We start from the raw sequence: 26831 nt of genomic DNA, 5'->3' as shown, positions 1-26831 counted from the left end.
TGCGTTACTAGCTACTCTCTGTATTTTGTTTGTCACTGGAGAAAAACCAAGGTAACACTCATCCCAAGTTTCTATGGAAACAGCCATCTTTGAATTGAATAACTTTATGGATCTGCATCATTTATCACTGTGGTCACATATGTGGAAAATGTTCTTCTCTGTTCCCATCTTGTGAGTGATGACACATCACTTAGCTCAGATTCCTCTCCTGCTGTTTGATTTCTTACACTGGAGCTATTCCCTTTAAATGTATGTATGTATGTATATATATTAGTGGATGATGTCCTTTCAGTGTTGTTACTTGTCTTAAATGCTATGCATAAACAATAATCAGCACAGTTCCTCACCAGTGGGTCTCCCTCGGTGTCACTCTGGGACACCTGCTTGGACGAGGCTCCCTCCTTGGAGGAGCTGTAGCCGTCGTAGCCCACGTCCTCCGGCCTCAGTTGGAGCAGCGACTGGCTGTCCTGCTGCAGACAGGCGGCGTTCCATGGAAACGTGTCGTTCACCCACTTGGATGGATCCTCCCACGCTGCTCTTTTGCCATACAGCTGCAGGTGTGTCACAGAGGGAGAGGAGGCGTGAACGGACACGAGAAAAAAAAAGAATATTCTTAGCACATTTACAGTGCAACCTCTGAGCCTCTTGGGATGTGCAATAACATAAAAGAGAGAGTGTGGTGAAGATCATTATCTTCTCGGTTTCATTATCATTTAAATGGAGAAAATGGCCTCAGGCTTTAGTAAAAGTACAGAAGTATTGGCAACTAAATGAATACAACTGCAGTTCATGGTTCCAAATTCTCAAACGTGAATATTTCATGGTTTTCCTTTTGTGGTTTGAATAATTTTAATGTATTTTTTAGACTGTTAGTTGTACAAAACAAACAATGTGAAGATGTCACTTGTTTGGCTTTTGTGATGGCATTTCTCACTGTTTTCAGGGTTTTTACAAACCACACATTCATAATGAAGAAAATAATCAGCAGATTAATGCATAATGAAAATAATCCTTATTTAATAGTTCAAAATGAGTATCACCTCAAGCCGCTTTTACATTAATGTAATCAAAATAATCTCATGATATAATAGTATACCTGTGACAGGGGACATTTCTTTTCATTGAGAACTTTTAATTTACTTTTAATACTTTAGTTTTAGTCAATTTTCCATCAAGTTCTATCTAGCAATGCATCACAATTCATAAACTGATCATATGTTTTGTATTTGAAAAATAACTGGTACCTATATCTGTCAAATAAATGTAGCATTTCCTTCTGAAATGTAGTGGAGTAGATGTATATTTATATAAAGTCCAAGTACTTCAAAACTGTACTTCAGTACAGTAGTTGAGTTGGGCCTTGAGTTACTTTCCACCTCTAGAAGTGGAGGTTTAGAACAGAGGTTTAAAACCAGGTCGTACCTGCAGCCCTTCCCTGACAGCCTCCAGCAGGTAGGGCACCAAAGAGTAGTTCCACAGATCAGTGAACCAAACCCGAGAGCCTTCTACGTCCATGGGACAGGACAGGAGGAGACGGGGGCCTGGCGGGGCAAAAGAGCCCAGATGAGTGTTTGTCGAATGGGAAGAAAAGACTCACGGAGCGGACTCTGAACGGGTATCGGCCTCAAAGCAGAGAGACAGAGAGCGTGTGTGAGACTGACCTATGGTGACATCGGAGGAGCTGTGTGCCTCCAGGAAGCCGTTGAGGTGCTGCCAGGTCTTTGGGATCCAGTCGATGATCTTAATCAGGTCATTGCTGCGCATGTTCTTATTGATCTCCGTCTCTATCAGCTTCCGCCGCAGGAAACGGCCCAGGAAGCCTTTGACCGGCTCGGTGTGGTTGGTGCACAGCACCCACCTGCGACAGGACAGATGATCGATGGTGAAACAGAAGCGGAGGAGATAATAAATCAGCTCGAGAGCGACCCGCATTTCTCATGTAAACAGCTCTGAGATTTGGGCTCATTCCACTTTACCATAATATATTCGTATTAAATGTCTTTCCCTAATGACTTTATATTTGCCAAATCATCTGCTAGTCAAACATGCCGTGCAGAAATGATTCTCATTCAGAACCTGCATAACGGTCCAATCATTTTCATTTAACGAGGGTCATTATCTGAGAGATGTAATTACAGTGCTCCCCGTGGAAGAATGCCTTTAGTTTACAATCTGTGAGAAATATCATGTTGACAGAGAGGTGAAATCAAACACATCATCTGACAGGCGAGACCTGTGTGGCATCACAAGGGGACAGGTAGTGGAGGGGCGCTACATTCCCACTCAGGAGCAGCGGCCACCCCACAAAATGGCCGCCATGGCCGACACCACATCTCCCAGACTGCCTCGTCGCGGACCCAGCTGCAGCTGCTTAAGACACCTAATTGAGGCCGGGCTGGGAAGCCTCAGAAAGGAGAGAGTGGTGAACACACGGAGGAGAGGAGCGGGACAAGTCCTCAGGAGGAAAAGAGAACCCTGGACTACGAGGAGGAGGACCCCGTAACCCGGACTTTGACTTGCTAAGTTTTTTTTGTTTAAGTAAATACTTTCTCCTTTGGGACGCTTTATGTTTATTTATGGACTCTTTTTGATTTTGGATTAAACAAACCTTTAGCAGGCAACAATAAACCTGACCCTTTAATGTAACCCTTCTGATTGTGACTGTTTTTCATGCGCGGCCCCAGCCTGGGCGGCCCTAGGGACAGCCTGTGACACGACACCACGTAGAGCCAATGAAACCACAAATCGTTTCTAAGTGGAGGCGATAACATCTGTGTGCATTACAAATATCACAGCGTGACGAGTAACTTCACCGACACCATCACATCTTGAGCGACAGCATTAGAGGTCAAAGTGTGTCTCACAGACCTGAAGTTGTGGTGTAGCTCAAGGTTAGGAGAAGAGGAAACTCCCTGGTTCATGGTCCCGATAACATAAGGGCTGGATGGAGACAAAGACAACAACACACATCACCATTATGTTGCTGTTAGGCCAGCCATGTGTACACATGTGTTATTGCTGCCACTATAGTTCTTTTATGCAAGAGTTCCTTGTTTAAAAGAAACCTCATTGCATATCTGACTCACCATCTGTGATACTTGCAGTTGAGGAAGCCGTTGAATATGTCACTGAGGGAGCCAATATGGTGGAGGTTGTCCAGGATCACCACAGTGGGGAGCTCTGTGTCCGTCTCCTCGGAGCTGCACTGCTCCGCCAGGTTGGACAGATACTGACGCAGGTCCTGGGCCAGAAAGCATTGCCAGACAGGTTTTCATTTGGACGCCACATTCTGAACGCAAGATGATCTGAGTCCCTACTTTCCATTTATGTTAAACTCTAGTTATTTAGATGAAAGCCAACCTCTACCGCCTACAGCTCTGTATGCTCACTCCTGTCCAGGCTTTTCTCCCTCTGGACAAACTTTCACTATCGATAAAATTATACTGTCTGCTGCTGGTGCTCACATTGTGGAGCGCATTATTTAAATGCTAGTATATTTCTTCTGCTGCTGAAGGATGATGAAAAACATCAGAGGAAAATGTCAGGTTGTAGAGTCACCGTGTAAAGGCCATTTTATAGAGCTGCGGTTTGGTACCAGCATTCAGTGTGCAAGTATGATTACACAGCGAGAACTCCATGGCAGAGAGGCAGAGAGACCAATTTGTACACTGGAATGAAAGTCAAATGCAACCAGGCATACATATGGCAGATGTGCTAAAAGGATAGTTAGTATTATTTAGAAGTGGGGTTGTATAAGGTGATTCTCTAGAGATGATTCGTAGACAGCAGAACGTTGTTTAGCCACCTAAGGAAGTATAAGTTATATTTACTATATTTTCACCCCTTTGTTGCCTGTCTAACGCTGCCTTGATGTGTTATTGTGACTCACTAAAGTCACACAACGGACAAACAAACTGATTGAGGCAACCGTGGACCAGCAAGTTCTGTTTTCTGCGAAGGGAAAATTACAGTTTTTTGTCAGAGCAGAGATAACGGCTTCATTTTACCATCAGAAATGGCTGTTCGACTGCAAGATAAAGCACTGCAAACATTGTAAATATAGCCCACACATAAACTGATATTGATTTCTTTAGGTGTCTAAAATAAGTTTTGCTGCTGCAGTGCATTGCTTTGCTCCCACTGGGGGTGTGCTGATTGCCATCTACTGTAGGCAATGCACTGACTATGAATAAGTACCTCACTTCAAAAATGAAAAATATTGATATCCCTACATGCACACATGATAATCTTCTTTGGGTGTAGGAAGGCATTCTTGGAGATGTAAGTTTTGTAGATGAGGCGGACTGAGTGGGAGGACTCAAGACTTTGGATGCAGATGAATTCCTCTTCCTACCTTGCTGGAATTCTGGTCCACGTTGAAGCTGGCCACGTTGTGCTCGGTCACCGGCTGCCCCATCTGGGAAATGATGTACTCGGCCAGCTTGGCGGCCATGAAGGATTTGCCGGTGCCACTGGGTCCTGAGAGGATGATGCGACGATGCTCCATCAGCAGGTTGAGGTACCGCTGGATGATGGGCTTTGGGATCAGCGTGTCAAACACCAGGCTGTCTATACTGTTCTCCTTCACACCTAGGAAGGGGATGGGAGGAAGGGAAGAGGAATTAGGGTGGATAGAAAGAAGAAAAGAAAATTTAAACAAATGCAGTTGCATTTTTTTATTTCACTGAATGCGGTTCAACTTTCTCTACTTCAGAACACTTTATTGCAAATTCAAAGCTGGCTTCAACATCAGCTGAGGTCCTGAAATAGAGACTTGTTTCCTCGCTGCCTTACCTTTGAGGTTGACCTTGATGACGTTGTTGTCGCCCACCAGGTAGCCGCAGGGCAGCAGCTCAGGCACTTCGGAGGCGTGGGAGCGAACCACCTCGCCTATCCTGTAGGAGACGATGCTGTCGGAGCTGAGACCCAGGCTGGTCAGAGGGTCCACCCGAAACACATACTCCTGCAGGGAGGGAGGGGTTAGAGGAACAGTGAAAAAGTATTTATGTGAGTATAAAGAACTGCACTATTGATTATGCTTAAAGATAGGCTGTGATTCTTGTCGACCAACTCGTCTTCAAACTGACAGTGGAGCTTGTTGTGGGCGCCTGTGACTATAATAACAGTAGCAGAGACCGTGAGCAGGATATATATTTCTTTTCTTTTCATTTTTAATCGAGCTCTGCTTTCCTCCGATGCCACTCACCGAGATGTAGAGAGATTCTTACATTTCTTTTGTAGGTTTATCATTCTTAAAAATGTACTTCAGAACATGAAAAAGAATGCCTTCGACCATGGGGAGGCCGTAGCAAACAAAGTATGATTCCATGCAACCGAAGCGGATTAAAGCGGCTAATAAATATGTGCCACTGTGACGGCTAGATCCATTACTCTCTTTTTTTCAATTAATTGCATCTCAAAAATCTGTTGATGAAATGAATATATTAATTCCTGTTAAACACCTTATTAGAACAGGCTCATGACAAATCATCTATTCTACACCACATGAACAAACGTCACTTGATAAGACCAGAGGAATTCAACTGCTATCAAATATTTGGATAAACATTTCTTGGTGGCAGACATTTTGACAAACTAAATGGAACTGAACGATCGGTAACGAGTCGTGTGTGTGTGCTCATCCTGCTATGACGAGTCAAAGTGTGTATCGTGTGCCTAAATAACTGGGCCTCTGAGCAATCGGCACGTTTACCTTGAAGAGCCGTCGGATGACCCCATCCAGGACGTCCCACTTGGTTTTCCCACTCACGCCTATAGACCCAATCAGGTACGCCTGGCCTTGTGTACCCTGGAGAGTTTCCAGATGAATCAAAACAACAGGAGTCAGAACCAATAAGACCGATCCGGGGGTTTCAGCTGGAGGAAAAAGGGAAGGAATGTCCACTAACCTTGGTGGTATATGGCCCGCCGCTGATGGTGACCACTATTCGCACACTCCGGCCCTCTTTGCGCAGATTGCCCTCGTAGCCGTCATCCAGCAGAATATCTGAAAAACAGAACTTTTATGTTAGAAAGCACAATCAAGTTAATTAATTACAAACAAACTCTCCCTCTGGCAAATTAGAGCTGGAAATGGACAAACAGTAAAAAAAGATAATAGATAATGGGTTTCTTTCGTGTGATAATTACTTTTACATTTTATCAATGTTTCCATAGAGAACTTTTTCTGGCGAGTGCCCAGAATGATAATGTAAGAGCGACGACTGCGTGTTCGGAAATTAAATCTAAGAGAATCTAAGGGAGAGGAACAAAAAAGATATGATGGGAAATGGTTCAAAAGAAAGAAGTTTATTTAACGTATTTGTTGAGACTTGTTGAGTCAGTAAGAGGATGGGGACTGTTATCTTTCAGTAACCAGAAGAAAGGACAGCTGGCAATGAAAGAAGTAGAAGGCACTAACGTCACCTTTCACAACAATCAGACGCCCTCAGTTTCCTCAGTTCACACATTTCAAAAGTATCTGGATGCTTCGCTTGCTGAGTTTTAGATTGTAACATTTTGTTAACCTTTGTTGGCATCAAAATTATCATATTTGAGTGTCATTTTTCACTAATATTGTAATCTCATGCTTAACTGAACCGGCAATAGATTATTTTACAAAACTCGACACATCATCACATTATATTTACACATGCAATGGAAAAGAAACCACATTTCAATTCAGGGGGAGAATTCATGTCCAATATTCACTCTCCCGAAGCTCTATTTTTGATCTCCACCTCCACCTGAGAATAATACGTGGCTATTTAGCTGCTAAATGCTCTTTTGTATTCACAAGCTAGCCACTAACGTTGTCTATCTGTCGTGTAAGGGCGGCTTTTAGAGCTTTTTCTCTGAAAAACTTTAAGCTGTGTCGGCTAAAAACAGTGTTATGAGAGCGGTGAGTTACGGATCAGAAAAGCCACAACAATGAGCTGATTACTCTCTCAAGGTTTGTCACAATGAGCAACAGCTTTAACAGCTTTGTGATTCATTGTTCATCAAAAACGAATATTATAGCAGCATTCACGATTAGGGACCACCGTGTTTCTACTTTGTGCAAGTTCCTGCCACCTCTAACCTTTGACAACGGCCACGCCGCTGACAACTCCACGTCTCCCTCTTCATTCTCTTTTTTCCCAGACTAAATTTTTGGAGAGGGAAGAAGGTACTTTGTATTCGGCTGGCCTCCCTCAGCCGAGGGCTCTGTGCTGGGGTGATAACAGCCCGCTGGTCCACTCGTCTTACCCCCCCCCCCCCCATCAATTAATGAGGGCCCGAGTCCTCGGAGAGAGCTGTGCCTTCTATGTTAATTACAGGACGAGTGAGAGAGGTACAGAACTCTTTCACTTCTCCAATGGATCAGGCCTGGAGACATTTTCAGCATGTTCTTGTGTGTGTGTGTGTGTGTGTGTGTGTGTGTGTGGCTCCTGCTGCGTCAACCAGCCCTCGCATTAGAGAGCAGCTATTTCATCATTTCACGCGGGGCTCCTCCGGATCATTTCTCGCTGCAAATACAGTTCTCTCCCATTTATTGAGGCGAGTGTGGAGGGAGCTAATCCAACTTGAAAATAAAAATCTTCCCTAAGAGTTGCTGCGGACCATAAAGTGTGTCCTACGGATTAACTAGACAAAAGAACAAGGCAATGTCATGACTGAGGTTTAATTCTCTATGGCTGAATACACCTGCCTCACTACCACCCCCCCCACACACTCCAGATGGATGCGCTGCAGACACTGAACCGACCTGACATGATGGTGTCAGTGATGTTGAGGTTGTTGAGCGACAGCCCCAAGGACTGGCGGGAGGAGGACGAGGACGTGCTGGAGGTCTCGGAGGGCGGCCGGGCCATCTTGAGGGGCGTGGCTGTGGGCGTGGCGTTGCCGCTGGACTTGAGGCGATCGTTCTCCGCTTTCAGCGCCTCGATCTCGTTCTGTTGGTCCACAAACAAATGAAAATGAGACAAAGTCTGACAGAAGTTGCATTTAGAGTCTTATAATCCTGCATTCAGGCCGGCCACTGTTGTTATATCAAATTAGTATTATTGTAGTTATGGGCTGTCCGCAGCTTTTTGATCATCAAGGCTCTCTTTGTACTGAAGTCTCAGATAAGGAGCCTTCCATAATCCCCAGTTCTGAGAGGAGACTACAGGCTTCTACAGACGAGGCAATCCACATCCACAAAGAGCCACTTTAACAGTGGAGACATTTATAGTGATATCCTTTGAACATGTGCTCCTTTTATGAATATGAAACGCCACTGACGGGTGGCGTTTCATTGCAACACTTCAATGGGAATGATATCAACAAATCAAATATGTGTACTTGCGGGGAGAAAAACTTCACTTTGTGTCTTTTTTATTCAGCTTCATGGGACAATTACACAGTTCTGAAGGCGTGTTTACCGTGACAGCTTATTTTAATGACACATCATTTATGAATGGCTAGTTTTGGTGGTGATTCAGTATGCCGGCTCACTGTGATAGTTGGAAAGCCACAGTATCCAATGTTCCCCCAGTTTGTTATAATTCCTTTGTATTGCTCTTCGAAAAAATGTTCAGACTTACAGACTTAAAGGAATAGTTTTGTGGGAAATGAAGCAATATCATGAACTATTAGGGGTGGCTGTAGCTCATGGGGAGAGAGGTTGTCCTGTAACCACAAGGTGCTCGGTTCCATCCCCGCTCTCCCCATAGTTCATGTTGAAGTGCCCTTGAGCAAGACACTGAAACCCCAGTTGCTCCCCGGGTGCTTCACAGCAGTCACTGCTCCTTAATAACTAAGGAGGGGTACAATGCAGAGAAGAATGTCCCCACTGTGGGAACAATAGATATTACATTATTATTATTATTATTATAACTATAATGTAATAGCAAACCTGCATGATGTATAGTATAGTAGGAGAGGCTTTGTGTCTAAGTGTCTAAGATCAGATATTTTGCCTTCAGACCTCCTGGAGCCGTCCACTGACCCACTGAATGCAGTGTTAACTTTTCTAACTGGTAGTAGCTGTCATGCTCCAGTCCCTTTAGGGAGGAACACACCGCTTTAGCACAAATAAATTGGGTGGACAGAACGAAGAGTCTGAGCCTGTAGAACAACCAAAGGTGCTTCTTCCTCCATCTATGTGCTTCTTTTCTCTTTCTGCATTTGCCAAACAGAACTAAAGCCAATTTGATATTTAGAATGAAGTCCTTCACCCACAGGTCACACAGCGCAAGCTTGACCTGCGTTTAGCCCAGGCGTGACCTCACCTGCATGCGGTTCATGGCCTCTCGGATCTGGTCCAGGTGGTGGGCGGAGCTGAGTGCCTCCAGGCGGATGTCTGTCAGTTTGAGCTCCTTCTCCCTCAGCTCGTTCTTGAGCAGGAGGATGGTTTCTGCCTCGGCTTCGGTGCATTCGCAGAGCCTGCAAGCGGGGTTACACACAGGGAGAAGGAAGGGGGAAGGGAGGGGGTGGGGTTGATCACCTCGAGGGTTATACCAAACACACGCACACACACATAATCAAGAGAACTTTAAAGGAAAGTTCAGAGGGAAGCAGGAGTCAGTGGCGGGGAGGTGGAACATCAGGGAAAACATATTCTCCCCCATTTGCTTACAATGCGTTGTCAGCGCATTGAGAAACTATAATAACCATGTTGCAGTTATACTGAAGAGCCTCTTCAGATGGTGCAGTGGTAGTCATGAGTCAGTTATTTTCACAAACGCCAGGAGATTTAATATGGAGTTAGATGCAATGCTGTTTTGCGAGTAAGAGTAAGTCACATTTGTGTCGTTCACTGCGTGGACATCTATAACTGACACCAGCACACGTCAAACTTCTTAACAAGTAATCTCATCAGCTGCCACACGGCACAGCACAGGTGCACAGTACCTGCATGCTGGGTGCTTGTTGGCAAAATGGTCTTTTGTACCAGCGGCGGAGAGCCAATTTTCTCCGGCGCGAGCTCATCCGCCTCACCCTTCATTCAGCCTACCGCGACTTCTCCTGAGAGAGACCATCACCTCCGACATGCCGAGGTGCTTATGGCACTGAGATGCAGAGGAAAAGTCACACCAACACAACCCCACCGCACACACACACACTCCCTGGGAGCACGCTGCGCAGGGCCAATTACCGGGATCGGTGCTTGTAGATCACGTGACCGTTTTGCCTTTTCTTTGGTGCCCAAATGGGGGAGGACTTGCTATCGCAAACGCACTTACTACAGCGGGACGGGCGTTCAAGAAAAGGATGAACAGAGAGGTCAGAAAAGAATGGCGTGGTGAGGATTAAAAAGACATTTGTGAGGAAAGAAAACCAAACTAAATAATAACAGGGAAAAGAACGTAGTCGATTTGTATGCAATGAAGCGTGTGTATGTTATCTATGTGCGTAAGAGCGGATGGATGTGTGCGTGGAAAACTCACTCGGTGGTGGAGGGCGAAGAATGCAGCGTGGCGATGCTGCCTTGCCTGTTGTCGTGCTGCAGTTTGGGCGAGGACGGCAGCGAGTCAATCATCTCCTCCATCTCGTCGTGCGCCGACTGGGACTTGGTTTTCTTCTTGCTGAACGCCTGCTTAAAGGAGCTGCGCAACTGCAAGACAGATAACACAGACATGCCAGTGTCAGTTCCTGAGGTCACATCTTGCCAGATCAGGAAGTCCCTCTGTGTTGTTTCCCAAAGCAGTGGGCACTGTCTGGTTAAGGTAAAGAGGGAGGCAAAAAGCAAGACCGTAAGTAGAGATGGAATGAGAGACGAGGGGACCAGGCTTTTAAATGACCCGACAAACATAGGGCTGAACAGGCAATCCAAAGGAACAAGGGAGCAGGAACACGAGGAGGGAGGAATAAGGGGGTTGGGGTTGCCGTATCCATGCCGACGGTTCCAGAGAAGGAAAAGAAGAGGTTGTTCTCAGGGGGGCAGGAAGGAGGAACAAACAAGGGGGCGAAGAGAGGATGGGGAATAACCACACACACACACAAACACACACACACACACACACACACACACACACACACACACACACACACACACACACACACACACACACACACACACACACACACACACACACACACACACACACACACACACACACACACACACACACACACACAGAGAGGACACTGGGAGCCACTGACCTGAGCCGGGATGGAATCGGCCACCTGAAGATGCAGAACACACCCAAAGTTAAGCCACGCAAACACACACTCCATCTGATTCACTGAGCACTTTGTTCTGAACAAATACAGTTAATGCTGTTGCGAGGGGAATGCTAATGAAGTCGATGTCTGTTATGATTGGGTAACGTTCATCTTCTCGTTATCTGATTGGCAGCCCTGTCGGTGCCTAGGCTGTAAGCACGTAGTAGGAGTTGTTGCAGGAAACATAACACACCAACACAGTACATCCATTCAATTTAAGTTCACGTAAACGACTTCAAACATTTTGCAACGCTGCATTCTGGGAAAGGCTCCAGCCCCCCATGTTACTCTTGCAAGATAAGCAACAATAGAAAAAGATGGATTTTGACACATTTCCACATACATAATGAGCAATGTGAGTCAATGGTCAGTCCTGATGATGACATAATGTCCCTCTGTGGGGACATTGTTCGCCACCTTCCACAGGAAGCTACTCCCAGCAAGTCAGCAGCTTGCTGGCACAAAGTCCCTGTCCTAATGAAAGGCAGCCTCCCAATTCATGATGACAAGCTTTTCTTTTTGCTTTACTGTTAGCATGATTTGCTGCGAGTTACTTAATTTGTGTCTGCAGCCTCGTGTGCACTGAGGCAGGATTTATGCAAATTAATAATGAATTGCTGCTTAAGTTAAGAGTTGATTTGTATTCATGAGCATGACAGTTTTGTGTGTGTGTGTGGGGGTCGGGCGGGGTGTCTCACTTATCGCGGCAGACTTAGGTGTCACTCTCAGAGGTGAACTTTTGGGCTGTAAGCGTGCATTTCATTTCAAGGACAGGCGTTTTGCATCGCAGCAGAGACTGAACACTGGCTCTGCGCTCTCTGGCTGAGATGGAACTTCTCATATGTCATCCGTCTGACTGAGATAACAGCTCTCCAGCCAGGGACACTGAGCCGCTATTGTACAGTGAAGCAACGAGCAGACAAATAGGGAGGGGGGAGGGGGGGGAGAGAGAGAGAGAGAGAGAGAGGAGGGAGATAGACCTGAGGCCACATTGCAACCCTCAGGTGAAATTACCAGAGGACACTAAAGTAAACTGAGCCATCAAAGGAACACAGTTTCTGTTTTCCCAAAAAGAGACATGTTAAAGTGAACTTTGTGTAAGACTCGGAGTCTTTTCAGACCTTCAAACCTGACCAAGTACCTGGGGGGTTAAGAGAGTGTTTCTCAGTTCTGCCCAGACGTTCACACTTGACTTGTATTCAACCAGCACTTCTCTGACCTGTGGGCAGCTATCGCCGTGGTTTAAAGCTTCAGTCACCATGACGTTAACGATCACTCTGCCTCTTTACCAACCTAATTTGCATGCTTTTGTAACAGTCTGTGAAGTTTAAAGTGCGTCTCGAACAATAATTGCGGGTCGGTTTGACTCTGCTCGACCCCTTCTGCCGGATGGTACCATCTCGGCACTGTAACCAAGCAACGGGGATGCGATGCTAGAGCGCCGTCAAGCGTGAGGTTTCAGGGTCTTGCAGATCACCAATGAGCATCTGCCTCCAAAATTGAAGAAGTTTCCAAACACAAGAAGGTAAGTGGTGATTTGATCACAAGCAGCGACTGGTTTGAAATTGACCAATTATTCACAAGCTGACTCACTTACACAACTGTGCAAAATCCTCTTCAACACCAGGTTCACAAGGGATGGAGGGAGGAAGAATAAAATCAATAAAGCATTGTATTGCCTTTTAGGATGGACATGATCAAACTACTTTTGTTTTTGAGCTTGATGAACTCCGTCATCCTGAGCTCATGGTTAGATCGAGCTATATGCAGGTACATCCAGGTACATCCTTTCAACAGTACAATAAGCTTTATTCCACAAAACTGCCGTTATCTATGTCAGGAAGACATTTCATCTTTTAATGCGGGCTTTAAGAGTATATTTGAAATACATTAACTGCCACTGAATAATTCATGTGTGTTTAAATTTGGATTCTTTATTTATTTATTTACCTATTTAAACCACCTTTATACAATGACTAGAAAACTAAATGTAAAATATACATAATTTTGTGCAGAAGAGCAGTTGAGTCATCTCAGGGATTTCCTCTTTTCTTTTGTCCACAATGTTTGCACTGAACCTTTTTTTTGTCGCTTCTGTCTCACAATGATGACAGTTTCTCCACCTACCCAGCTCTTCTTCTTCTTTTTTTTGTCTTCGGCATCCTTGCCCAGACTGCCCATGCTGGAGTGACTGGCTGCGCTGTTGATACTGGACATGCTCTCTGACGAGTGCTGCCGTCTAATCCGCAGGTCTGCAAGGGACGGACACAATCTTCCTTAGTGCACCGAGAAGATGGCTGACAATGCAATGCTGATCCATGGACCAAAACGTGAACGAACACGGTGGGTTAGCTTTCACACTTTTAATACAGCAGTGATACAGCTATTAGAGAGTGACCAGTAAAGAGTGAGACTGATGAGATCAAATTAAGCGGTTTGCACACATGGATTGCTTGCTGTGAATCCCTCGAGCATGCACAGGTTTATTTGTAGCCACTATACATTGAATTGCTTTTGCTGCAAAATATGGACCATAACTTAGAATAACTTTATCGTTCAGCTATGTTGGGGTCAGCTTGTCTCGAATAACCAACTATGAGGAGTTTTGATACTTGAAATGGTCAGAAAATTGATTACACAACTGATTCAGGTTGTTTCTAGGACTAAAACTGACCTATACCGCACACAAGAAATACATCAACTCATGGAACATTAAGGCCGCCATCATCATGCTTTGTTCCTGCTGGTTGCCTCATTACCTTTGTGCAGGTGGTCAGGGCCGTTGAGCGCCACCTGGATGGCGGTCTGCGCGTCGGTGTTCTGGGTCTTCAGCCCCTCTATTGTTTCCCTCAACTCAACCAACTCAGTCTCCTGGAGAGAGAGGCAGCTGTTAAAAACAAAGGATGACGCACCAAAAAGACATCTTCGTTTGGCCAAATGTGTGGAGCTTCGTCACTGGAAACTAATTCCTAAATGTGACATTGCCATGGCGAGGAATGAGAGGTGAAAATGAAGAGAGTAAGAGTCTCCCTGCGGATCTGCCCCAACCCTGCACCACCTGCTAAGAATAAAAATAAAAGGCTCCACTCTGTCGAACCAACACGATCAGATAGAAGGTCTCCTATTCTGTAATTCCCGAGAAACCCACTGAGGGCTGAAGATAGGGTTTCCGCTTTAATTAAAAGTTGGGATGGCCTTGTTTAACGAAGACATCCCACCAGATCCCAGTCTGCTTTCATTTATAGAGGATTAAAAAGAGCTGCCAGGGTTTGTCAGCACTCTGTGTGTGTGTGAACAGAGGGAAGTATTCATTATTTGTGGTAGGGATATATCTTTGAGCATAATGCTGCTGCTGCTGTTTGATCAGTGTTTCATTAGAATTGACGCTCTTTTGAAACAAAAAGATGACTTTTATGAAAAAGGAGAGAAACAGATGAATGCTGGAGGCTTTTTGGAGAACACACTGGTTTTAAATGGTTTTTTTGGGCCTTAGGGAATATGCTGAACCCCTGAATGTTGGTCCAAAATCGGGGCATTTTCACATTCATGTGAAGCAATAAATTGTAATTCTGACAAACACCTTGATTAAAGTTAGAGAGAAGTTCAGGCAACAAGTACAACTTTAATGAGAAAACCCTTCGCTGAAAAACCAAAACTCCAAAAGGAACCTTTCGGGCGGTCGAGAACTGAACCTAAAGATAATAAATATCCATTAATTGCACAATCGCCGACCTCTACACTCTGTGGTTTCACTGAATCATTTCAATGTCTAATCCTTTCTCCTCTCTGTAATCCCTTATACAACACAGTGTATTTCACTACCTTTTGCTCGGCTGTCATGGTGAGGCTCTGCAGGCGGCAGGTCATGTTACTCAGGCTCTTCTCAAAGGCCGCCACCAGGTGAGCCTGCAGACATAAAGAGAGACACATATCACAGGCTGGAGAGCAGGACATCGTGCGGTTGAGTTTACCAGAGGCAAACGAGGAGAACTGCATTTTTTATTTTCCAATATGAAAACTCAAAAACAATGAATTTGTGTCTCCTGTCGAAAGTCTAAATGAGGTCAGTCAAAATGTACGCCATAAAAAAGACAACTTATCACTTGTCTGTGCATAAATCAATATTCATGAATGTTTAGAAAAAGCCTTCGCCGAGAATTAGTAAGTTGGTCCGCTGTGAGCCACACGAGGAGGTTTGCTCACTCTTACTGTGCCCTCCCGAAGAGGTTATTAAAATAGCTGTAAAAAAGAAAACCCACATTGAGACACTCTCGTTTCAAGGGAAAGTTCACACGGAGCATATTCAGAACGGTTTATTTCAACCTTGTTTGGAGTGTTTCATTCAACTTTGCAGATTGTTGAGAATTAGCCATCATGGAGTTAAGCATGCTCCAAAAATCTCTTTCTGGAATAGTAACACCAAGAAAACACCGACAAAAAAAGATGGATCCCACAGAAGCACACGGATCGATGACCTCCCCGACTTTGTCTGTCACCCGGAGATGCAGAGGCGCCGCGCTGAGGGACGGCAAATGTATCGCCGGCATCACGCCATCTGCTCCACTGAACCTGTGGGTTGTGTATGTGTGTGCGTCAGGATGTGTTACTGGATTTGCTTGTGCATGTGTGTGTGTTTTAAAAAAATATAAGAATCTGCTGTGCAAATGTGAGTCTGCAATATCGGCGCGTGTTCTGCCAGCTCATCCTCCCATCCTTAGCGAGAGACCCTGAGACACCTGACAGGTCAGACAATCTCTGCTTAACACAAACACACACATACACAAACGCACACTTGCATTTTTCCACATTCAAGGACTTTTATTATGAATTTAACGCATTTTGTGCTAAAAAATGTGCAATGTAGCTCTTTTGAAATGGGGATTATTTATCATCTTTCTATCATTGAGAGGATTTACGGACCTCGTAAACCCAGAAACACACGCACACACACACACACACACACACACACACACACACAGCGCTGCCTCCTCAACTCTGTGTCCCTGGCTGAATCAGCAACAGTCTTGACCTTTACAAATACCACCTGTTCCATCTCATCTCTCCAACTCCACATCTCTTTCCAACTCCACCTGTGAGCTCAGATTCAACACCCCCCAACCTTCCCACCTGTGCGCCACAGAGGAGGTGCCAATCAATTTCTGACACGTCTCATGGCTGAACTACCTGTCCTACGCCTGGGGCCCGGACCCCCGGTTTTTCGGACCGCTGTCCTGATCTGTCTGGGGTAGAGGTTGACAATGGGCCAAACCAGTGAACTGGATGATGAGAAGTCTTTATTGACAACGCCAAGGTACAGTCACAACTACATTGGTCTAAGCCAGCGCCTGCTGCTGGGCTACCTTCTTTAAACACTACAGCATAAGCGGGAGGTGACGAATGGGAGGGAGGGAAGGCGATGATTAGGGAGAATACAGACAATGTAGGGAGACAGAATAACAGAATAAGGAGTGATAGGGAGGGGTAACCTTTCCTGTTTGAGCAGAAAGGGAAAGGGGACACGGTTAGGGTGACACAGTGATGGGTGAGTAGAAAGAGGAAGGGGGATTGAGAGAGGAGAAGGGTTCCTGTGTCAACTCTTAAACCTGATTTAATGTCAGTCGAGGTCAGAAAACGTATCCCCTCCACTGGCTGAAAGGTGGTGCAATACTTCACCCTTTGACAGGATGTTAGCTTTACTAATTCTGCTCCATTTTGATCAAATAATACCAAAAACAAACACGTGGTTAATTAAAAACGACGCGTGTGGGGTGTTCTTAATCCAACGTGACCGTGCGGCAGCAAATATATTGTTAATGTGAGAACTGGCATGTGTGACCGAGGGTATTGACACCTCCATAATATTCTATTTAAGATCCAAATTCAATTTCCTGACCAAAGGAAACCTAACAAAAATGATAATAATTATAATGATGTATGCAGTGGCACGGTCGAGGAGAGGCCAAGATGAGATGACCTAAATCACAAAAAAGAAATCTCCTCTGCGGCTCTCTGATGAAAAGACAGGAGAGGAAATGAAAACACATTCAGCCAATGCAGGATGACACAATGCAGGCGAATGCCCCATATCCCCTCCTCACTAACCTTAAAATATGTTTAGGAATAAACTCCTACATTTGTGTTTCTCTTCCGATTGAGAAAAGTTAAGGTCAAATATGCATTAAATTGAGGTCACAACCTATGTGGAATGACCTTATAGTCTACACATAATATATATGAATTAAAGGATAAATGGCAAATAAAAAAGGACTTTTTAAAAAGGTGGTTCCGTCTTCTTCCACACTTTGGAAACACCAGTTGTGCAACAATATGCAACACCCACCAATGTGTAGGTTTCCTGTACATTTCTACATTTGCTCCACGAAGGTTGAGGTTTCGGGGACGTCTCTTGCACATGGAACAGAGTGTTTGGTTTTGGACCGTGGGTGGACGGCCTATCGGTGCTGCTGAGGCTGACCTATCCGCCCGGGTCACACTCCCCACTGGGAGGACAAGACGAGCTTATAGCACCAGCAACTGAGCGCGCTGTCATCTGGATACAGGGTGATGCAGCTCCAGTCCAACACCACGGATCTCTTTTTTTTTCACCTTTTGTCTTTTTTTCCTTCCGAAGCCTCTAACATGAGAGTGGGAGCTGTAAAGCATATGGCTTGGCACAGGAAGGCCTTTTCCACCGTCGTTTTATATGCTAAGCGACCCTGTTAATGGCCACTGAATATCAACACATTTGTAGACGTTTTTTGCTGCACAAAGCCATGGCAACATACGTTAAAAAAATAGACAGCGCTAATTATTTTGCCCCTTTTTATTTTCACCGAGCCATACTTGATAAGCAAGTTTTTTTTTCTGCTTCATGTTGTTGCAGCATCTCTTTTTTTAAATCAAAATATATACCTTTATCAGAAAGAAGCTGATCGCGATGAAACAAGCAAACTGCAAAGGGCATTTTTGGCCACAAAGTGTTACCAAATGACCTGCGGATGGTCCTGCTCTGGAGGGGAAGGGTCAGAGAGCAGAGGGCGGACTCATGATAGAAAATTCAATGTTTTCAAATCAATGTTATCTTTATTATGCTCGATGCAACTAAGCTCCAAAGATGATGCTGAACGAGTCCCGATTGTCATCCATCACCATGACAGCAAGTGGCCTTTTAAGATGTGAAAAGGAGTGGATAAGCCATGCTAATTAGGAAAAAAGGATTGACCGAAAACCTGAATGTATCTAACCAACGTTTTATTTGGCAAGGACGACAGATTATCTGCGTCACGGCCAGGAAAAGGGGAGAGGGCTATTGGGTAACGTTAAGAAACTGAAGAGTTAAGCGCTAAACTAACGTTAAATTGCGACGTTAAGTTCCCCTTCAAGGGTATTGAATGGCAATGATGATTCCACTGAGACTATATTGCAAATGTGAAGCTTCATTTCACAGGACCCAAACAAACCAGTAGTGTTCTGACTGTCCTCGTTCATAAAGCCATGTCTCGCTCTTCCATTTGGCAACTTTCCCTGCTGTTTCGCCTTCAGTTTCAGCTCGGCACAACTTTGTGATCAAAGCGTCAGACCGAAGCGAAGACCCCGTCTGCCTCCACGCTCGATCCGGCACTTGGCATTGAAGGAGGGGCGGCTGAGCTGCGTCGGTGCTGAAGTTTGTCAATCTATCAGCACAAAGACAGCTCCGTCTGGGGCTTGGAGGTCTCTGCATCTCACTCTCGTTGCACCCACGCGTGACGTCTAGATTCACTTATCCTATTTGATTCATCCTGTTCGCTTGAATCTGGGAGAGGCTCCTGTTATCGCTGCCGGCTGAGACATCCCAACATCCCATTTTAAGGACAAGTGCTCAAAAACACACTCTAAAATCAAACGAGCAAATACGTCAATACAAGCACCTGGCTTCAAAGACGGAGATAAGGAATTAGAGGGCGTCTGAAAGATTTAGATTCCTTCGAGCGCTTTGATAGGCAACGCTCCCAACAAAAGCTCTCCGACATAAGTCATGCAAATGAGCCGGCTGTTCTGACGGCGTCTTCTGAAGTAAACAAACTCACGTTGGCAGACAGCTGAGACGTCAGGGTCGCCACCTTCTCCTGTGAGGCGTCCAGCTCCCGACGCAGCTTTCTGATTTGCTGTTTGGGGAAAGAGAGAGCAAAGAGGTGTCGTTAACGCTCCTAAAACACACAAAGACGGTAAAACGTTGAACTTTGCACTTCTTGTGCTGATAACTTTGATGTAAAAACTGTGCAGTAGCATGGGAATACTGTGCAAAAAGACACGGGTAGTAAAGTGTGAACACAAAGTGTGGGGGATTACCGTGGAATTTTGGACTGTTTGGCCCTTGATTGAAAAGAGAAGAGTAAATATTAACACTATGTTGCCTCATCAAACAGCATGAACTAGTGTGACTGGAGAGACAAGCCACAGCACTGGTTTTCTCATGGTAACACTTTGAGCAGTGAAGCAGGAGAAAAAACATTTGCAAATACCTGATATTGTTTCTTACATAAGGGGATAAGTGCCAGATGGGTCAGTTTGCCAAAGTCTTGGTTTTCTTTTAAAATGTTGGATCACTGTTTGTCTGTTTTTTGGATATAATCCACAACACAAAAGACATGTTTCCCTGTCCTTTGCAACACGTTGACAGTTTTGACATTTTAGAAGGATTTTTGATTTTTACGCGGTTGAGAATTCTCAAAAAATACCAAGCGAGTCTCTTTTATGATTTCTTTTCATTGCCTTTGCTCATCCCCGATGTCGATGCTGCATAGCCAAGTTGCTGTTGTGCCAACATGACAGCAAACGTCTCTAGTAAATGACGAGGAATGCGAGTCATGTGTAGGTCACCTGTCTCACATTGAATGTTGATGTGAAGGAAGGTAAAAGAACCAGAGTCGTGGTACTGCACTGTTCCACATTTGACTCCTCAAATGCTAAACTCCACCCATCTGGCAGGGTTAAAACTAACCACAGTGCATTTGCCAAAACTGTTTGATCCAAACTGGAAGTAAGAGCTCTAACAAAAGTCAGGAAATCAAACCATAAATCTGGAAAATCAAAGAAGAATCAGTGATAAACTGAACATGATGGTTGAACAAAGGACAGGGCATGCATTGCATGTATAGTGTACATTTTTGTAATATGTACAGGATATAAGCTAGGTATCACTATATGGCTCCTCCATGGCCTGGCCTCCTGCCTCCTGCCTCTTGCCTCCTGCCTCCTGCCTCCTGCCATGGCCTTGCTGATGCCCCTCCTCTATTCCTCCTTCTGTTTTATGGATTGTGGAGGTCTGGATCATGGTCCATGCCTACTACTAATTATTCATAATTTCTGTCATATTCATTGAATGTTTATGTAACTCTGTAAAGCTGTTCATCTGTACACATGACATCTATTGCTTCTGTCCATCCGGGGAGAGGGATCCTCCTCTGTTGGTCTCCTGAAGGTTTCTTCCCTTTCTAGCCCCTGAAAGTTTTTTTTTCAGTTTTTCTTGATCCGATGCGAGGTCAAAGGTCAGGGATGTCGTATGTGTACAGATTGTAAAGCCCTTTGAGGATCATTTGTCATAATGGGCAATACAAAATAAACTGAATTGAATTGAATGGTTGATGAACATGAAATAAATGCAAAAGATTTACTGATGCAAAAAGCAATGCAACTTGGGGTTGAACTACTTTATTGTAGAACTTAATACCATTTTATCCACAGCCACTGTTCTCATATTTATGTGTATAATTATAATTATAATCACTAATGGGACACATTGAGTTGAGCAAATATCACTGTTTGTGCTTTGATTGACAAAGAGAGACTCTGATTATAGACGCAGTGCAACAGAAAAACACCTGAAAGAATAACTAAGATAAACTCCTTTTTGCTCCCTGCTAGCTGCTCATAACTTATCCCCCTCCCGCATCTGCAGAGCTTCCATGTGTGAATGTTTAACGGTATGAATGTGAAGCAGGAAGGTGCTAAGGAGAAGCACACATGCAGACGGACAGAATATTACACATCCTTACCTCCGAGTGTGCTTTCTCCTCCGTCTGTAAGGAAGAATCATGGAAAAAAAGATTATTGCCTCTGGGTGTTGTCTTCAATCGAGCCTCTTTTAGAGAGCATACTGCACGAGAAGCATTTTAATGGCGACAAAGAGAAAATAAAGAAATGTCCAACACATAGTCAAAAAGAGAATTCAACTGAACTTCAAATAATATGAGATAAAAAATAACAAAAAATAATCTCCAACAACCTTCCAGGCCTTTGCTCTGCAACCTGCAAATGCAATTGGAAACAGGCGGGGGTGGCTGGTAATCAATTCGTCCCCCTAAAAACAAATCTGTTGACTGGAACGCTGCCTGTGCTATTAGAAACCCAACACTTGTCCGGACTCTTATCTGCCAAAGTTAAATGAGAAGCATGCAACAATGGAAAAGTTATTTTTTAGATTCTACAGACACAGAAGGGACGAGATAGAAATATCGTAAGAAAGTATATGTGAGTGGTAATGCCACACTGCATCACTGGGAACAGCTGCAGGCTTTGATTTAACTCTGTGCTTTCGTGTTTCAAAAATCTGGATGATTTCAGGCTTAACATTTACACCAATAATCAATGTGCACAGGCAGTGCAGCTTTAAACCTGCACTAACTGATTTCTTGGCCACTAGGGGGCAGCGAAACAAGCTGTAAACACAACACTGACACATTATTAAGGTTTTACAGTCAAACTTGTTGCATATTTACACATTCTGCCACATTAGGATTGGAGTTGTGTGCCTGACCACCTGCGAATAAAAGTGTTATATTTAATTTCCTTTTCCTGCTATGGTCTCCATTTAACTCCAGAGGGAAATATCAGTTTTTGTTAGCTTCTACATTCTCCACTTCTTCACAAGCTCGTCACTAACTTGGCTCTTTGGTGCTTGGCCAAAACATTAAAGCTGCAGCTTGTAAACGCAAAACAATGAGTGGAAAGAGGCTAAAGCTCCAAGTGGAACTATCAAGTTGGAGTGCATTTCCCTCTGCGATTGTCACTACAAACTCGTTAAAATGCTAATATAAAAGTAGAGATTGGAGCAGCTTTGACGGTGGGTTTACATCAGTGGTCTGAAGTGCCATTTTTTTCAAATGTTCTTGTTCTGTGTATATCAACGTACCATATGAACATTATAGTTACCATTAAGTTTAATCATGACACAAGATCAAAATTAAAATCTCCGACAGATCTGTAATTTTATTCCAATGGGTAAAACATTCTGTCAACTGCCAGTGGCGGTGAAAGTTAAGGTAATGTAGCATGACATTACCAGCTAGTGTGCCATTGGTTAAGCTTCAGTGTGACACCCAATGTTGTCTACTTCTAGTTTCTCATCATGCTTTACTAGTGTTAGATATACAGCACATGACTGTAATGCTAACTCTGAACGCTGTACATTTGGGAAGAGAAGTTAGCCGGCTACTTACCGCAGAGTACAATGAAGACGTGCTGGAAACCAGAGACAATGACGAGCCATGGACTAAGGGAGAGGAATGAGAGACACAAGTATTTAAAAAATAATTCACGATTGAATGTGACCATACAATATTCTAACTTTTGATATTGACTCTGACCAAGAGGGAGTTCTGTAATTGCTTATTTATTCATGATAGTTGACTCGCACTTTATAGCTATGGTAAGTTATTCAGATGATGTGCTCTGTGAACAGTTATACTAAAAAACATGATTTAGCACGTTAAAAAGCTGACCTCTATATGGATGCAATCACAGCGTCTTACATCACTCACAAAAAAGCTCAGAACAGAGCGAGCCATCAGCCAAGAGCTCATTAAATCTGGTATTTACGTCGTTGGTGACTGATGGGACTTTGCTGAATGTGGCCCTTAAATGATTTATAATTGAGTGTTCGAGAGTGTGTCCTACCTTCGTCGGTGCTGTCCCTGAAGGAGCCGGAGCGGCTGATGGCCCGTGGGCGGTCCTCCAGGGAGGTTGCGCTGCCACCCAGTGGATGGCCCTCCCCGTACAGGTCAAAGGAGTCATGGGCCGGAATGCTGTTGGAGCGGCTCATGCTGGTGCTGCCTGGCGGCAGGTTATACTGGCTGATGTTGGTGGGGCTCACTGCACGGAGAGGATAAACACCGAGATCTGTGTTGATAACATTATATATTTTTCCACCGTTACATTTTTGCATGTGTAAAAAGCATCAGTGATCAATCATTCCTGCATGAAATAAGAACATACAGTATATACAGCTGTATATGACCGAACAACCTTTTTAAATCATAGAGTGTTGTGTCTACTGTCATATACCGCTTCACATACAGTAAAGTTTCACACATTCTAGGAACATAGAAACATTTTTAAATTAAGAGATTTACAAAGATGGTAAAAACTATTTAAAGTCATGAGAAAAAGACCCAAAAACCAATAGATTATCCTTTATGAATTATCATCCCTGCAGAATAACTGATGCAGAGTGAACACTGCACATGTGCAACAAGTTACTAAAAAAGGTCTGTGTGGGCTGTCCGGCCCATTTGGATTTGTGATATTTGAATTCAGGCTCTGAGAGTGCACGAGTCAAAGATCTCCTTTGATGGCAGAGCTCACTCCATTGATTCTTTTTTTACTATTTGGTTTGTTGTCTTGGCAGTGATACATTACATCATATTATCACATGAAAATAACTGGGAGCAAATACAAAACACTCTTATAACTCATCTATTCTCAAATGTGCTACAATGAGTGTGTTCCTATGGACTCACACAGGTTGGAATAGTGATATTTTCCAGTGTTCGTGCAGGAAGCTCCTGGAGGAGACAGTGGGGACTGGCTGCCTGTGTCCTGAAGTCCCCCTGTTGAATGTGACCTCAACCACTCCTTCCCCTCCTCGTGGGACGTCTGCCGGGAGGACGGAGGGTACCTGAATCCCACAAAGACACAGTAAGCATAAGGCTAATAGAGACGTATTTGAAAGTCCAAGCAGTGAATTTCTTTGGTGATGAAATGAGTGCAGAGCTACATAATAGAAGCATGTGAGCAGATGGTGAAAAACAACAACAACCAAGCAGCCACACGCACAGATGCTCACATGCATGCATCTACACACATTCAGTCATTTATGCACACAGTGCGCCAACGCTGCCAAACACACTGACACTGCCATTCATCCCTTCTCTCCCCAGCTCCAAAGTGGCTCAGCAACAGAAGGCCCCCTTATCGCCGGCGTGACAATCGGCCATATTTAATCCTCTGAGGATGATAATTGAGTTTGCACTCATCCCTTTTCAGAGCCGCCTTCCTTCCAACGCCCCCATTACTACGCTTGTCACATCTGACCCTGCTCCAGTCCCCACGCCTGTGCTTCGTGTTCCTCCCCAGCGGGGGATTGGGTGTCGGAGAGTACCGCAGCATTGACCGCTCGCTGGTGTTGACATGGAACAGACTGAAATATCCAAGGGTCAGTGTACTTACAAAATGCCCATAAGCAGGACTAAACATGCTTATGGATATGACTAAAGGGGTCAATTACTCATCTAAGATGCTCTTGTAGGAAATCTAAAGATCAGGCAAAAAATGCTGCCTGATTTAAAATGGAACAGACGGCCGTCAAAGATTGTGGAGAGGAAACACAACCAACAGGCATAGAGTGAGGCTAAAATCAGATGATTTTAGGGCAAAAAAGCACAGCACCAAATGCCATCGAAAGGAAAAAATGATTGGAAACCAGCAGGCGCCGTTCAACCCCTTCGCAGCACTGCTGTATAATTGGCTGGAGAGGTTGTTCCCTGCAGAGGTTATGCCACTGTGATGAATGAGTTCTGGTATTTCTGTCTCAGTCTCTTTAGTTCAAGCTAAAATCAAAGTATCCATTCCACTTCTCCCCCTTCGGCTAGCACTGCAAATGTTATCAGGAGGTTTGGGCCATATTAGGGAGCTGAGGAAGAACTGCTCTGTCACGGCGGCTGTGTTTGCCGCATTTCTAAATGATGGCAATCGGATGAGGATGCACACGGAGAAGCAGACATACAAATGGAAGGATGAACACTGTGTGCCTGATAATCTGAGGCAGCATTTACTCTGCATCAGAAAATGTTGCTATAATCTAATCTGGACTTCAGGATCTGTGGTACACAATCAGATCCTGAGACATGAGAGACATACAGCATTTTGTGGAAGCGCAACAATAGGAACACAGTCCTGCAGTGTAAATGCTGCACGAGATAATCACAACATTTGCTAATCTGTGGTTCCCACTCATTAAATACTAATCATTTACTAATCATTACTTTAAGCTGAATATTTTCCATTACTTTAAACTAACTATTTTAACCGTTTATCCATTACTTTAAACTAACTATTTTAACCGTTAACTATTACTTTAAGCTAACTATTACTTTAAGCTAGCTATTTTAACCGTTAACTATTACTTTAAGCTAACTATTACTTTAAGCTAGCTATTTTAACCGTTAACTATTACTTTAAGCTAACTATTACTTTAAGCTAAATATTTTAACCGTTAACTATTACTTTAAGCTAACTATTACTTTAAGCTAAATATTTTAACCGTTAACTATTACTTTAAGCTAACTATTACTTGAAGCTAACTATTTTAACCGTTAACTATTACTTTAAGCTAACTATTACTTTAAACTAAAATTTTAACCGTTTAATAATTACTTTAAACTAACTATCTTAACTACCATAAATTATAGGCAACTGGTTGGGAATCACTGTTTAAGCTGGTGTTACACCGTGTAACCTACACATACAACACACACACAACAACATGAAAAGTACACTTTTTTTCATGCAAATGTATACTAATGATGTATGTGGGTGAATAAAAGAAGAAGAGTTGAGAATGGCATCTTGCTGCAGATGTGTTGTACCTCAGTCCCTTTTTGGGAAGCGTGTTTCTGTCAAGAGGCATGCTGTTAACACACAAAGGATGAGTGAATTAGATGGACAACAAAAACATTTTTTTGTTTGTGATACATGAGATAAAGACTTTGGTCACATTTGAAAGACTTGACCTTTGACACGCACGCACGCACGCACGCACGCACGCACGCACGCACACGCACACACACACACACACGCAAGCACACACACTCACACACAATGGAGAAAAACAAAGACACTACCGTACTAAGGCGTAACAGTACAGACAGCAATTATAAAACACAGGCCAATTTAAATATTTATAAATTGTTTCATTTTTTGAGACATACAGCTAAGCTAATACGTAAAAAGTTGATAAGTATTACATGCACAGTATGTGGACAAAACAATGAAAACACCTTGATAAGGACTTCTCATGGGAATGAGCGTCTGGAATGATCATAATTTATTGTGGGACTTTTCGAGCATGGCTTCAGGCTCACAACTAATAATGTCTTGATTGTATTAAATACCTTAAATGATGATCCCAGAACCAATACAGTTGACTAACAATGGAAACGTTGGCATGTCAGGTGGGTCACTGAGTAGTAAAAGGGTTGGACTCTAGAAATATTGATAATACCAAAACCATGCCGGAAAAAGAAACTTAAATCCAACCAAGCTGGATGGGTCAATTTCCTCATCTTCTTTCTAAGTATATTGATGAGGCTTCCTCTGCATTAATG

At 43.9% G+C, this 26831-nt stretch overlaps 1 protein-coding gene across 1 annotated transcript in view; it reads right to left on the bottom strand.

Moving 5' to 3' along the window:
• Positions 1-26831, bottom strand: part of nav3 (neuron navigator 3) — a 157167-nt gene that overhangs the window by 1349 nt on the left and 128987 nt on the right. Inside the window, exons 17-39 of the mRNA XM_034526728.1 lie at positions 26094-26135; positions 23967-24124; positions 23125-23319; positions 22668-22720; positions 21225-21248; positions 19519-19542; positions 19257-19334; positions 15013-15096; positions 13950-14061; positions 13318-13442; positions 11128-11151; positions 10413-10579; positions 9255-9408; positions 7748-7934; positions 5910-6007; positions 5714-5809; positions 4795-4963; positions 4355-4590; positions 3087-3241; positions 2869-2940; positions 1662-1858; positions 1423-1541; positions 348-551 (exon numbers count right to left, since the gene is read on the bottom strand). Of these exons, the coding sequence (XP_034382619.1) occupies positions 348-551; positions 1423-1541; positions 1662-1858; positions 2869-2940; positions 3087-3241; positions 4355-4590; positions 4795-4963; positions 5714-5809; positions 5910-6007; positions 7748-7934; positions 9255-9408; positions 10413-10579; positions 11128-11151; positions 13318-13442; positions 13950-14061; positions 15013-15096; positions 19257-19334; positions 19519-19542; positions 21225-21248; positions 22668-22720; positions 23125-23319; positions 23967-24124; positions 26094-26135 (2773 nt within the window). The remainder of the gene's footprint in view (positions 1-347; positions 552-1422; positions 1542-1661; positions 1859-2868; positions 2941-3086; positions 3242-4354; positions 4591-4794; positions 4964-5713; positions 5810-5909; positions 6008-7747; positions 7935-9254; positions 9409-10412; positions 10580-11127; positions 11152-13317; positions 13443-13949; positions 14062-15012; positions 15097-19256; positions 19335-19518; positions 19543-21224; positions 21249-22667; positions 22721-23124; positions 23320-23966; positions 24125-26093; positions 26136-26831) is intronic.

The sequence above is a fragment of the Cyclopterus lumpus genome, chromosome 23 (genome assembly GCF_009769545.1).
Source record: "Cyclopterus lumpus isolate fCycLum1 chromosome 23, fCycLum1.pri, whole genome shotgun sequence".
Taxonomy (NCBI): Eukaryota; Metazoa; Chordata; class Actinopteri; order Perciformes; family Cyclopteridae; genus Cyclopterus; species Cyclopterus lumpus.
Note: the sequence above shows the minus strand (reverse complement) of the source record. Positions and strands in the feature narration are given on the sequence as shown.